Source organism: Heterocephalus glaber, unplaced genomic scaffold (genome assembly GCF_053883595.1).
Source record: "Heterocephalus glaber isolate CG9 unplaced genomic scaffold, H.glaber_assembly_v1.0 deba00001497, whole genome shotgun sequence".
In the NCBI taxonomy this organism is placed as follows: Eukaryota; Metazoa; Chordata; class Mammalia; order Rodentia; family Bathyergidae; genus Heterocephalus; species Heterocephalus glaber.
In genome coordinates, this window is record NW_028258320.1 from 71,432,068 (window position 1) to 71,445,762 (window position 13,695).

The following is a 13,695-nucleotide window of genomic DNA, read 5'->3' on the forward strand; positions in this document are numbered from 1 at the left end:
TTCTTCTTTTTCACACATATATACACATGAGTAAATACATGGAATAAAACGTATTTACTTAGCTTTAGGCTCAGTGTTCTGGAATGAAAATGAGTAGAAAAAATAATAGAAATTCAAGTGTCATATGTGAATAAAAGATAACTAGAATTTCTGGCCTTTGACCTTTCTTTTCTTGATTTATTATTTTTTTTTCTGTTCTTCATTTGCATTGAAACTAAGAGAGAAAAACGGCCTCAGGGACGGCATCCCTTCTCTACTTCTGATTTGAGTATGCAGCCAAAATGCACATCACTCTGTAAATACATGAGTAGCAGACATACATAGCTTATGACCTTCATGTTAAAACACTAAAAATTACTGAGGTGACATCAGTTGGAAAATATGAACTAGATGTATCACTCTGAAAGTATGTCACAGAGCTATTAAATTTTTTTATTGTGGTAAAATTCACATAGCAGAAAACTATTTTAAAGTGTAAAATTCAGAGGCATTTACCACACCCACATGTGCAACCATCATTTCTCTCTAGTCCCTAGATATATTCATGATGCATAAAAGATCCCATAACCACTTCCTAGCCCACCCCCACCTGCTGACAACCATGAACTTGCTTTTCTGTCTCTACAGACTTACCTATTCTGAATATGTCATATAAATAAACCATACAATGAATAACCCTTCTGTGTCTGGCTTCTTAGCTTAATGCTTTCAAGGTTCATTCATGTTGTAGCCTATATCATTCCTTTGTATGGTCGAATAGTATTCTATTGTACAGATGTGTCATATTTTGACTATCTCTTCATCTACTGATGGTTATTTTGGTTGCATCTACATTTTGGCCATTGTGAATAGTATTGCTATGAACATTCTTACACAAGTATTTGTCTGAGTATCTGTTGTCAGTACTTTTGGATGTATGCTTAGGAGTAGACTGCTGGATCATATAGCTGCTGGTTTAAATTTTTGAGGACCTGCAAAACTGTTTCCAAAGTGCCTACATTAATTTACATACCACTAGCAATCTACGAGGGCCCTAGTTTCCTTTGTTTCAATTACAGCCACCCTTGTGGCTGTGAAATAGCATTTCATTGTGGTTTTGATGTGCATATCCCTAGTGACTAATGATGTGGAGCATATTTTCTTGTGATTATTGGCCATTTGTGTATCTTCTTTGGAGAAATGTCTATTCAAGTTCTTTGTCCATTTAAAAAATTGAGTTGCTTGTCTTTTTGTTGTTGAATTATAAAATATATATATATGTTATAGTCCCTTATCAAATATGATTTGTAAATATTTTCTCTCATTCGCTTAGTTGTCTTTTCACTTTCTTGATAGTATTCCTTGATAGAAAAAGTCTGTAAAGCTGATAACGTCCAATTTGTCTATTTTTTCTTTTGTTGCTTTTACTTTTGGGGTCATATCTAAGATTCCATTGCTACAGCCAGGGCTTGAAGATTTATGCCTGGATTTTCTTCTAAGAGTTTTATAGTTTTAGTTCTTCCACTTAGGTCTTTGATCCATCTTGATTTATTTTTTGTATATATTGTGAGGTAAGGGACCTAGAGCCATTTTTGATTAACACAGAATATTTAGAAGTCATCTGGAATAAGTTACCTTCTTCTTATATATAATTTTTTTAAAAATCTAATTTTTACCCTCAACTTAAGGCATGGACAAATGTTTACACTGGTTTATAAATTAAAATACATTATGTTTTATCCAGCATTTCTTTGTATCTTGACATTTCCGAACACACAAGAAGAAAGCAGAGACCTAGATTAAAATAGAAGGATGAAGCATGGATATACTGAAGGAATGAAAAAAAAAGTTATCGACTCTGAAGAAATACAGGACAATGGGTACAAAGAATAGGCCTTGCATATTAATGTCTTTGTCATTTGTAGGAAAATGGATGGAACTGGAGATCATTATGTCAAGTGAAATAAGCCAGACTCAGAAAGACAAATATTTTGTGTTCTCTGTAATATATGGCCCCTAGAAAAGATAACATGAAAGTAGAAGCGAGACTACTATTAGACAAAAGAAGGGAACATGGAGGAGGGGAAGGGAAGTGAAAGAAAGGTAATGGGAGGGCGGATATGATCAAAATATATTATACACATTGATATCCAATATTTTGTAAAGGTGATAGGCTCTAACAGGGAAAGGTAAAGTGTTCATGAATTTGAGCATTAAGAAACACAAAGTAAAATGAGTGTAGTGGTATATGCCTGTAATCCCCGCACTTTGGTAGGCTGATGCAGGAGATTTTCAAGTTCAAGCCCAGCCTGGGTAACTTAGCAACTTAGTGAGACACTGTCTCCTAATGAAAAATTTTTAAAAAGGGCTAGGGATGTAGCTCAGTGCAAAGGCCCTGGGTTCAATCTTCAGTTCAAGGAAAGAGAGAGAGACAGAGAGAAAGAGATAAAGCATTGATCTAAAGAATGATTAAACATTTGAGAGATATCAGGCAGGGTGTTACAAATGCAAAGGAAAATTGAGGAGGTGAGAAAACTAACATTAAAGGTGGTTTAGAAGTTGGAGAAGTGATTAAAGTTTGAAAATAAAAGTACAGAGGGATAAGTCAGTTTCCCTAATTTTCCAACAAAATATCATCTCTTCTATTCACTTATCTAGCCCTGAGAGCAAGGTCAAATATACACCATACCTACCACCACTTCTTACCTGGCAGATACCATTAATCAATCACAGTTGCCTCGAACACATCTTGCAACAAACCCTCTCCTGGAAATGCTCCAGGCAATCAAATCCAATTGATCGGTGTTGGCACATGGGATAAGACCTATTTGCTATCCTGAGTCTATTGACTGGGGTGTCTTTTCAGTTGACAATGAAAACTGATAATTTTTTTTCAATTCTCCACTTTTCAGCTTCCAACTAGTGTTTTTTTTTTTTTTGCTTTTATTAGTTTTACAAGCATGAGTGATGTCAGGTAAAGATTCTTATTTGGTAGAATATACCAGAATCATTTATAAAACTTGTAATAGAGCTGGGTAGACCTTATTGCAGGCTGACTAAATTAGAATGCCTAGCAGTGAGGTGCAGAGAAGTATACTGAAACCATTTTCCATAAGTCATGTTAAACTTCTTATTACAGACAACCTTATATTTCTGCTTAATCTCAATGATTTTTATTTTTCTTTCTTCTGTTTTCATTGTATTCATTGGTATGCTGTTAGAGTTTGTTCTTAGGATTTTTAATATAATGGATGACATTAATTGACCATTCAATAATACATTTTACATACTTTTAATAATTATTTATTGGTTGTGGTCCATAATCTGAATGAATATTTAACAATGGAATTTGCTATGCTCTGCTGAGTGATGTTTTTTTTGTTTTTTTTTTTGCTTTAAAAATTTTTTTCTTAGACATGTTTCTAGTACATAATGATTACATTCATTGTAGGGAATTGGTACATGTACATAACACATCTCAGTTCTTTTTTTCCCCTTGCCACCCTCCCTTGCATTTTTCCAGCAATCAGATTCATTTATTTCTAAGACCTTATAAAGTTAATTACATATATAATTTAACAACCAGACTAATAGTCCCCAAAACATATAAAACACATAAGACAATTACACTAAATCAAGGTGTACTTTTAGATGCACTGTCAATGCTGAATTACAATAACTTTTTTTCTCTCTCCTTTTTCCTATTATCTGTCTTTTATTTTGCACTTACTTTATTTATTTATTTATTTATTTATTTATTTATTTGGTACCTGGGATTGAACTTGGGTCCTGGTGCTTGTGCAGCAGGAGGCGAAACCACTGAGCTAAATCCCCAGCCCTTGCACTTTATTTATATATTGAGCTTTTCATGTAAGAGAAACCATGCGATATTGAAGCACGTGTATCTGATTTACTTAACATTATGGTCTCAAGGTGCATCCATTTTTATACAAATGACTCGAGTGTATCCTTTATGGAAGAATAGGACTTAGCCTTAATTCCTCAATATTCTCGTTTCACATACCTGACTCTGATGCACAATTTTATCCCCTTAACAGAGGCCTTTGGTACTCATGAGATTCACATAAGAAATTAAGAAACAAAGACTGTTTCTATGCTATTTTAATCAAGCAGATTTCAAGGAGGGAATTCATTACATTTTTTAGTTACTCAAAGTTTACCACCATACTTTCTCAACTTCTGGGTTTAAAAAAAAAAATATATATATATATATATTTATATTTATTTCAGTACTAGGTTTGAACCCAGAGGATCATGCATGCTAGGCAATTAATTGTTATAACACTGGATACATATCTAGCCACAAAACATTTCTTTTGATAGTACAGGGAATAATTCATTTGGTACTACAGAGCAGTGTAAGCTATGTAGTATGACAGGTCTTTTGCCTGAATGCCAGGAAGCTCTGGATGAATTTAATTATTGATTGTCAAAGCATTTTCCTAGGAGGTCTTCACACAGTTTCCTCATCACTCCTACACACACACACACACACACACACACACACACACACGTCCCAGAGTAATCCTAAAATATATGGGAACTGATGCTACATGTAGCATGGATTAAGCATAAAAGATGGAGACATCTTATTTCTGAATAATTCTAAAGGAGAAGAGTCTTATATTTTAGGCAATGACATTCGGAGAGATAAAAATTAATGAAACTTGAGATAATGGAAGGGGTGAATAAATGGAGAGAATCTTTTTTTTAAAAAAAAGGATAGATGATTTTATGGTATATTCTGGAAGAGTTTTAAGGTGATGTGACTTAGTATTATTTCTAAACTTGAGTGCTAAGAGATCCAAACTGAGTCAAAATTACTGTTCTCCTTAAATAATGAGCTAAAGATTTCCTAATCTTTATCCTATCCTTATGACATTAAAGAAAAGGCTAAATAAATATGGATTTTGATAATCTAGCTCATCAGATGGCAACTGCTGGTCAATGTCAGATGTAGCACACGAAAGAATTATTCAGTTTTGTAAACTGAAATGGCAGTGAGACCTTAGATTGATAGTACATAACTAAACATGCTCTTAGAGATTTCTGTTAATAAAACCCTAAAAAAAGTAATTTACCATTGTTTGCCTTTCTTAGCAAGCACTATGACACTGGGAGTTTCTCAAATACAGAATAAAACAAAGCCCCCATTGTTTCTAAATACAAGTGAGAATTTATTAGACTTCATCAACAAGGCTCTATATTGAACTTATTAGCATAATTCTAAGAATGATTTTAAATTATATCTGAATAGGCTTTATTCGAGAACTACTAAAATTCATTCTTTTACCAAACTTCTGCATGAAAGTATTAATAAATTGGGATGGGACTTTCTGTGGGAGAAAAAGGCATGTAGGTCTAAACCCTTGGGGATGAAAAAATGAGTTCACTGTTTCAATGTATATGCAACAAAAGTTTATTGCTTACAGGTTGTGTACAAAACCCTGCAATGAATGTTTCCCTCCAGGGAAAGGTATTTTTGTTTTTGCTACTATTTATTAATTGCTTCATTTTATGCCAGCAACTGTCCTAAGTACTTAATGGACACTGTACTTAATTGTCACAACCATCATACGAAATAGGTTATTATTAACCACATTTAAAGACAAAAAATCTGAGGCCTAGAAGGTTTAAGTAAGTTACCTAAGACTGGCCAGTATTCAAAACCCAAGGCTGATTGATCCCTAGGCAGATGGTCTGGCTGCTGATGTGTGCCGTACTACCACCAGCCATAAATAGCCAATATCATGGCCACTCTGACCTAGCAACTTGGAGCCACACTTTGGACAAATATATAACCAAAGTGGGACCTAGATATTGTATGACTTCTTAAATGCTATAAGTAGAGAAATACAAGGCAAAATGAAACAAATTAAAAATAATTCTCTTCTACTTGAATGGAAGAAGAGCAAGATGAATTTTCCAAGACCCAAGAGCCTCACCCATCATGGCCCAGCTGGCCGAGTTTTCTCTTTCTTCTACCTTCAGTTTCAGAGTCCTTAAGTCCCCTTCCTTTTGTGTATTTTGGTTTTTGTGAGATCTGTATCAACCACACACTCACTGTCAGCTGTAGTGACTGTGGATGGTAAGAATCCTCATTTCTAAAGACTGAAGTATGGCTCTCGTTTCTTCTCACTACCCACTTATCTATACTACACCACGGATTTCTTCATGGTGTCAAGGCTGGACGGTGGTGGAGGCAGGCTTTGCATTTACTAAGGGCTGGTCTACACTGAAGTGCAGACATCATGCTAACTAAGCCTTGTCCCAACCATATTCCCAAGCCTTTTCCTCATCTTTGATTCACAAAGTTGTATTTCATTTTTTTTCACCTAAAGTTAAGATTCTCCATCATTATGGAATTCTCAACATTCTGCTACACTTACCTGCAAAATGGTTGTCATGGCAATTTCTAAATGATAAGAGATCAAGAGAGGATGGTGCTTGTTTCCAGTTCCTGGCCAAGGCCAATGATCTAGAGAAGTCTCAGATAATATGTAGATAATAATCCGGTGGCTAAAAATTTTGCTTTGATGAAACAGAAATGGATAATGTGAACTTTCTTAACTTTTTGTTTCAGCCTTTTCTTTCCTGGAGGGTTCATCTTTGGAAGTAGAAAGTAACTTACTGTTACAAGGGGATTCATTTCCTCTGTGCTAATCATCTTTCTGTCACTACAAAAAAGCCCAAAACCTAAGATAACTTGTAATGGGAAAAGGTTTATTTTTATTCATAGTTTTAGGGATGCAAGAGGTTCTAGACTTCTAGTAGGGTGCTGTACAGCAATGGTGAGGAGCATGTGCCAAAACAAACTGCTCACCTCGTGGCCAGGAAGCAAAAGAGAAAGATGAAGGGGCTGGGGTCTTAGAACACACCCCCAGTCACCTAAGGACCTCTCTCTAGTGCCTGCCTCCTAAATCCCCCCCGCCCCCCAACAGTGTCATCCTGGCAATGAAGCCTTCAGTGCACAGGCTTTTGGGGATACTCAACATCCAAAGTAGAGCATCCTCTCCTCTTTGATACACCCATACTGTATGAACACATTTTAAGGTTAGCATTATTATTATTTTAATGTGGACATCAACTTCATCTAGAAGGGACAACAGATACTATTCTGTTGAATTAAGACTTTGAGATATTATAAACTATTCTGTCAGAGTGAACATTTCATTGAAAGACCATCTCATAGGTCACTAAAGCATAAAGGAAACTGAGATGACAGGGCTTCATGCCCATGTTGATTTTCTGGAGCCAAGGAGGACATCACCTCAACTAGAGCTGAATACAACAGATCAGCTGATCTCGAATGTGGGTTCAGATGCCGAACAGTACTTAAAATTGCTCAATATCAAGAGGAGAAATATAACCTTTTCAAATCAAAGAATTTATAAAGACTTGAAAAGACTTATTTAACCTATCAAAGCAACTAGTCATATAAACAAATGAGAATAATGTGAATCATAGGTTAGGAGAAGTCAAGCCTAGCAGAAACAGGAAAATATCTGCTATGCATTTAATGTAAGTCAATCTTTAGTAAACAGTAAGAGCTATTTTAATTTGAGAAGTCCTTATTGGAAAGACACAGTTCATGTAAAGGTAGATGGCTTTTCCCATTGTAGTCACATTTGAATTTAAGGAGACAGTACTTAAAGAGATCATAGGAAAGCATCTGAAAGCTCTTCTGATGCAAAATGTGACTTACATACCTTCATCCTCCTTTTTGTGTCCAGCATGTTGAGAGCTCCAAAGTACATACTAAATTAGTACTGTACATGATTATGTAATAAGCCATGCTTTAAATTATTGGTACCAACCAATTCAGTTTGGGGTCTGATACACCTTAAGAACCCAGATGGTAACAAAACAGAATGAAAATTTCTTTTATCACAAACAGGAATCTCAAGAAGCTGGTGAACAGCTCAGCAACCTAGAAACTGGCTGTGCAGAGCACTCTTTGAATACGAATTAGCAGTGGGTAATGGCAGCATATTTATGAGGTCTCTTGCCAGGTCCTTTCCTCCTGTGAGTGCTGTATAATTCATTGTGCGCGCCCTGACCCCAGTGCGCTCCTGTTCTGACAAATCATACTTGATTAAGACAAATCTTTATTAGTTAGCTAGTCAACTTCCCCATTTATCACTGGCAAATCCCATTCTCCTCTTCGGGTGCAGGGAAAGTGACTGAAACCTTACAACAACAACAACAAAAAACCTCAAATAGCTAAAGAGAAACATCTGTTTCACACAGTAAATAAAACCAAAACCCTCAAAGTTCTAATAAATGATTAAACAAATTATTGATATATATTATACCTACTGGCAAACTCAAAGCCACTACACATTTCATCCAGGCTAAGGAATTGTTAATTAGGTAATATTTTGGGAGATTTTGCTTCCTACTGAATTCATTTCAAAGCAAAATATCATACTAAAAAACTATTACAAAGTTGGAGGTTCAAAGCACTGAAATAACAACAATGACAACAACAATAATAAAAAGATCATTGAGTAGATAGTGTTTAAGGCCCTAACAAAAGAATAAAAACAACAAATTCTTAATTAATGGAACATATAAGGCAGAATGAATTACAAATTATTCTCAATTCTTTAGTACCACAGGAAAATGTAACCCTTCTTTTGAATTGTCTGCTATTTTTATGAACTTCAATGCTAGTTGACCCTAAAGAGGATTATATGTATTTATAATGCTTCTTACTCATTTTAGAGTCCAGTGGTATCAGAATTGTTCTCAGAAATCTGACATCAGTAACAAAGAATCACACTGTGTCCTAGGATCACCACTGAATATAATATACAGCATCTTCCGACAAGTCTCTAGTTCCATGGAGGTATACTTTGGCACAAACCATTAACTTTCATTCTTCAGAGACAGCAAGAGAGAGCAAGATGGAATGAAAATGAATATCATTCAAGTTGATTTTCATTTCTAAAATTTTTACTCTTATGTCCCGATTCTTACAAAGGAGGAAAATCTCTTCAGCTTTCTCACAAGAAGGTACCAAATCAATTCAGATGTCTTTGATGTGTACCCTCAATATTCCCTTCAAAAACAATGCAGAAAGCACATAACTATTTTTACAAAAAATGTTTATGTGAGAACTTACACATTCTGCATTGATGACAAGTAAATCTACATGTATTGTAAACTATGGGGAAAGTCTACTTTTAGTTTTGACAATGGTAATGAATACCACTTAATACTATATGGTATGCATACCATATTTTACCTTATTGATGTCTTTAAGTGTTAAGTGAAAAATAACATTCAAAAACATTTTGCATGTTGGGGCTGTCTTCTATTTGCTAAAAATTCCTAGAAAATGTGGCTACATCTTGAGAAATGAGGTCAAAGCTTGGTATGAGAGACTTCAAAAGAACACCTAGTGCAGTGGGAAATAGTGTTGATGATTTTATAAGCAGACTGGCTCTGATTATATCTATGGATTCAGAAGACATCACACCTGAACAATACTTTCCCATTCCACCACTCTTTTATCACGATCTCAAAGCACTAAACAACTATTCTGAAAGTGACAATTCCAAAGGTCCCACTGGAAAAATTTTTATTTCATTTCGGGGTAGGCTGGAGAATTATATGGTGTATAGTATGCCCATGGAAAATAACAGGAAGGTTTAAGTCATTCTATTCATCCCATGGATGCTCTCCCTATTTTTTCTTTCTCTTTTTCTTTTTTTTTGGTACCTGGGATCGAACTTGGGACCTTGCGCTTGTGAGGCAGGCAGCGGAACCACTGAGCTAAATCCCTGGCCCTCTCCCTATTTTTTTCTTGGAAGTCCCAAGAAGTGTGAATACTCCCAGAAAGATAAGCAACTTGCCTGTGGAGGCAAATTTTAGGTCACAAGTAGGATCAGAATTCAAGACAATAAAACATTATTGAGAGTCAATTATATGGAAGGCACCATGAAGACATACAGAAGAATATGGTCCTAACATCTAGCAGCTTACATCCATATTAGATTTATATGAAAACAACCACCACACAGCAAAGTGTAAAACATACAAGTGCAAAATAGGGCAATGGGCCAAAGAGTTGGACACATTAACATAAAAATGTGACACTCTCCATAAATTTGCCCCTCATTCTTGGCAGTTTCTCAGAAGCCACATTTTCTGATGCCCACCCCTGGCTTCTTGCCTCCACACGTACACTGGTCTGGCTCACAGTGATGCTGGTATTTCTGGACATAATTTAAAACACGAGCATCCACTGACAACCTAACCATGACTGCTACCCTACTGTTTGTCTCACATTTCTTCCCAAATCTAAAGTAAGGATCTATGGAAACACTGCTTAATTCCCTTCTTCACTGTGACTTTGTAATGGACATAATACTGACCTGAAATTAATAATATACATATTTAAAACAATAAAATTGGTAGTTGGATAACCTACAAGAAAGCTATATTTTCAGTGACTTTAAAGGTAAAGATGTTGAAAGGCATCTGGTCCAGCTACTCCCACTTTCAAGCATATCTACCAAGTGGGACACCAATAAAAGTAGATGATAAGAAGTTGCTATCCTCTCCTCTCTACCCACTCCCCATGCTGGGAATACACTACTACCATGTAACCAAAAAGCACTATATTTCCGTTTCATATTATTTCTTTTCCATATAGTGCCTATAATATAATATAATATAATATAATATAATATAATATACTTCCTGCCAGCTGCCTGGCTAGATGAATGCTGGAAAGATCAAGCGGAGGAAACTAGGAATATACAGAAAAGGAAAAGTGAAAGGGGGATAACATCAAACTTGAGGGAGGCTAAAAGGGTGAAAGTGGTAAAGGGACTTATTTATAGGACTAGCATTTAGCATTCTGGAATTGGGAGGAATTTTGATGTTATTTATTCTGCTTAGGGTTGGATCACATCCTCTAGAGAAACATGATTTATCTCAATGGTATATCAGGCAGAGCTTAGATTCGAATTTTTAACTCCAGATTTCATATCCCATGTAACACATAATACACAAGCAGGAAGTTCAAAACTGTGTAATTAGTGTGGACTTCTTATCAGAGTCAATGAATGGCCCGGGGCACAAGTCCTTCAAACAGCCCTCTCACTTCTGCAATTTTGGGTGAAATGCCCGGGAGGCTGATTGCTACCAAGGACAATCCTACACAGTATTGGTCTAACTCATCATTTTAGTGATTTTTATCCTGAAACTAGTCAGAAATACCAAATATATACCCATTTATACCCTGTAATGAGTAAGGAGCTGAAGACAGGTGGCAGAGCAGAAGAGAAATGTGCTTTCTCTCATTGTTCACTTATTTATGATCTTTCTGAATTCTGGAAAAAGAATTCAAGCAGAATATACACTTGGTTATTGTAAGCCAATTCCTCAATTCATTCAACGAATATTTATTGAATGCTTACTATGTACCAGACATGGGAATATAAAACCAAATATGATATCAGATGATCATAGTGGCCTATTAGACAAACAATAGTTCTTTGAAAAGTGAAAGTTAAAAACATACATTAGAGCATCCATCTGGCTACATAGTTTGAGATTACTTCCTCATCTACACATTTTAATAGTTTACCGAAGTGCTTCCAACTCATAAACACATTTCTAGAGGGCATAACAAATAAGAAGAAATCGATCTCTTTTGTTGCCATGGCTAACTAAGATGGAAACTAAATTATTCCTTACCATAATATAATGTTGGCATTGTATTTAAAGTTGGTAAATCAGTATAATCTGATATTCTAATGCAAACACTTGGTACAGAAACCCAATTCTGCTGCAAATTTTCAGAATGTGTTAAAATTGATGTCAATGTCTCAGTAATTTCGCAGTTTAAAAAACAGTTAGAAATGTAATGACTACACTACACTTGATTAAAGCATTTACAGCTCTAATCAAAAACTGACAGCAAGATCAAAGATGTTAACTTAAATCTCTCCTCTAATTATGTTTAAAATGCCACACCTCAGGCCTGTCTCTCCTCTTCTTTTTCAAACCAAATTCTGCTTAAGAAAGATCTAACACTTCTTAACAGTTCATTATCCAATAAAACTATTCAAAGCTTAAAAGCAATCTACACAATTAGTCAGGACCTCAGGGAGTCCACCGGTAGTCTTTATTACAGGACTTCATATTAAAACACCTTAATTATATTTGTCAAATGGATTTCATTAAAACCCATCGTCACTTTAATTTTCATATTTTGACAGTGCTGGCATAGGCATTATTACCACCTGCCAGGCTAGGAACTACAACAAAATTGTCAAATTCCTTCAAATCCTAAGCAGTTTCTTTTGTACCTGACTGATAGTTTTCCCTGTGTGGGGAAACTATCACAATTAGGAGAATTAAAATGCCCCCACTTAAATTCTACTCTGAAGACATACATATTTCTTGCAGGTATAGGAAAAACAAACTATATCTGTGCCGGGTTGCCAGGTGCACTTTGCAGAGAGGGTGATGCACATACTTTGCAGTGCATCTGAATAGCAAAGCTGAGACATCAAACAGAATGCACTATGATTCAATCACATCACAACCATCAGGACTTGAAAGCCAGGACATTTTTTTTTTTTTACCTCCTATTCATTATGCTGCCATATTTCATCAAATATACGGTGTTTCTGGCCATTCACTTGAGATTCAATTGTATTTTCATTTGCCACTGCGACTTAGACTATTGAAATAGCAAATGGAAAAAACACATATATCCTTTTCTTTCTAGCTATGCTATGTTCACTGTCAACAGTAATGCAATGTTTACAGCTTTTTCCTAATTCAGCTAGTTACTGAACTTTAGGAAAACGGAGGTGTGTACACTAATAAGCAAAGCATTTTTGTCTGTTCTCTGGATTTTCTAAGTCTTTATAAATATATATATATATAAATACAGAAAGAGATTTAATAATCCTTCTTTTAGATTGGGTACATAACATTCTATTTTTCAAGTATCGAAGACAGAACAGTAATAGCAAAGATAGAATTTTTTTAAACCTAACTGACTCATGAGATATAACAAAGGAGAGAGGTTTCTGGCTTATGTCTAACACACTTCGGGGCTTTGTACAATGGTCTCAAGAGTAATAATCACCTTGCTTTATGAATACTTTAAGTCATAGTAAATGGTTTTGGATTATTTTCAGTAGGGCTGGAATTTTAAAGGTTTACTTACAAAATCATAAGGCATTCAAAAGCCATAATGATCACTGACTTGTATGTCTCAAAATGTAATTTAATTGATGTAGGAAACATGCTCAGAGAATTATATGTAGGGAAGATGCATTTAAATCCAGTTCCAATGTTGCTGTTGCCTGGAAGCCTTTCATGATGAACTCTGGTGACAATGTTTCTTTCTCCTTTGGACTCGGATCCATTCGTTGTTGTCCCTGGGCATGGTGTTTTCTTCCTCAAGTCTAGCAGAGTGCCCAGTACTGTGCACACAATGTCTGCCTGTTAGAAAACGACTGGCTGGGCTCATACAATTTCCGGTATTAGGATCGTCACAGTTCACCCACAGCAGGCAACGTCTTATTAACCTCCCCCATACAATCCTGCATAAATGGCAGACATTTGGTGCTCATGCACATAAACACGTATGTGATACATTTATAAATGTATACATGCTCGTATTTTAAATATTATGAATACAAAATTTATTTTAAAAAGCTC

General features: G+C 35.5%; 1 protein-coding gene across 23 annotated transcripts in view; it reads right to left on the bottom strand.

Annotated features, from left to right (window-relative positions):
• The window catches only part of Vti1a (vesicle transport through interaction with t-SNAREs 1A), a 416,873-nt gene that overhangs the window by 208,240 nt on the left and 194,938 nt on the right, over positions 1–13,695 (bottom strand). Inside the window, exon 7 of one of the 23 annotated variants that reach the window (XM_087185704.1) lies at positions 13,235–13,476. The exons of 21 other annotated variants lie outside the window; for them this stretch is intronic. In XM_087185704.1, the coding sequence (XP_087041830.1) occupies positions 13,349–13,476 (128 nt within the window). In that variant the 3' untranslated portion in view covers positions 13,235–13,348. Of the gene's footprint in view, positions 1–13,234; positions 13,477–13,695 lie in introns of those variants that run through there. One more of the 23 variants, XM_087185705.1, reaches the window with a different exon arrangement.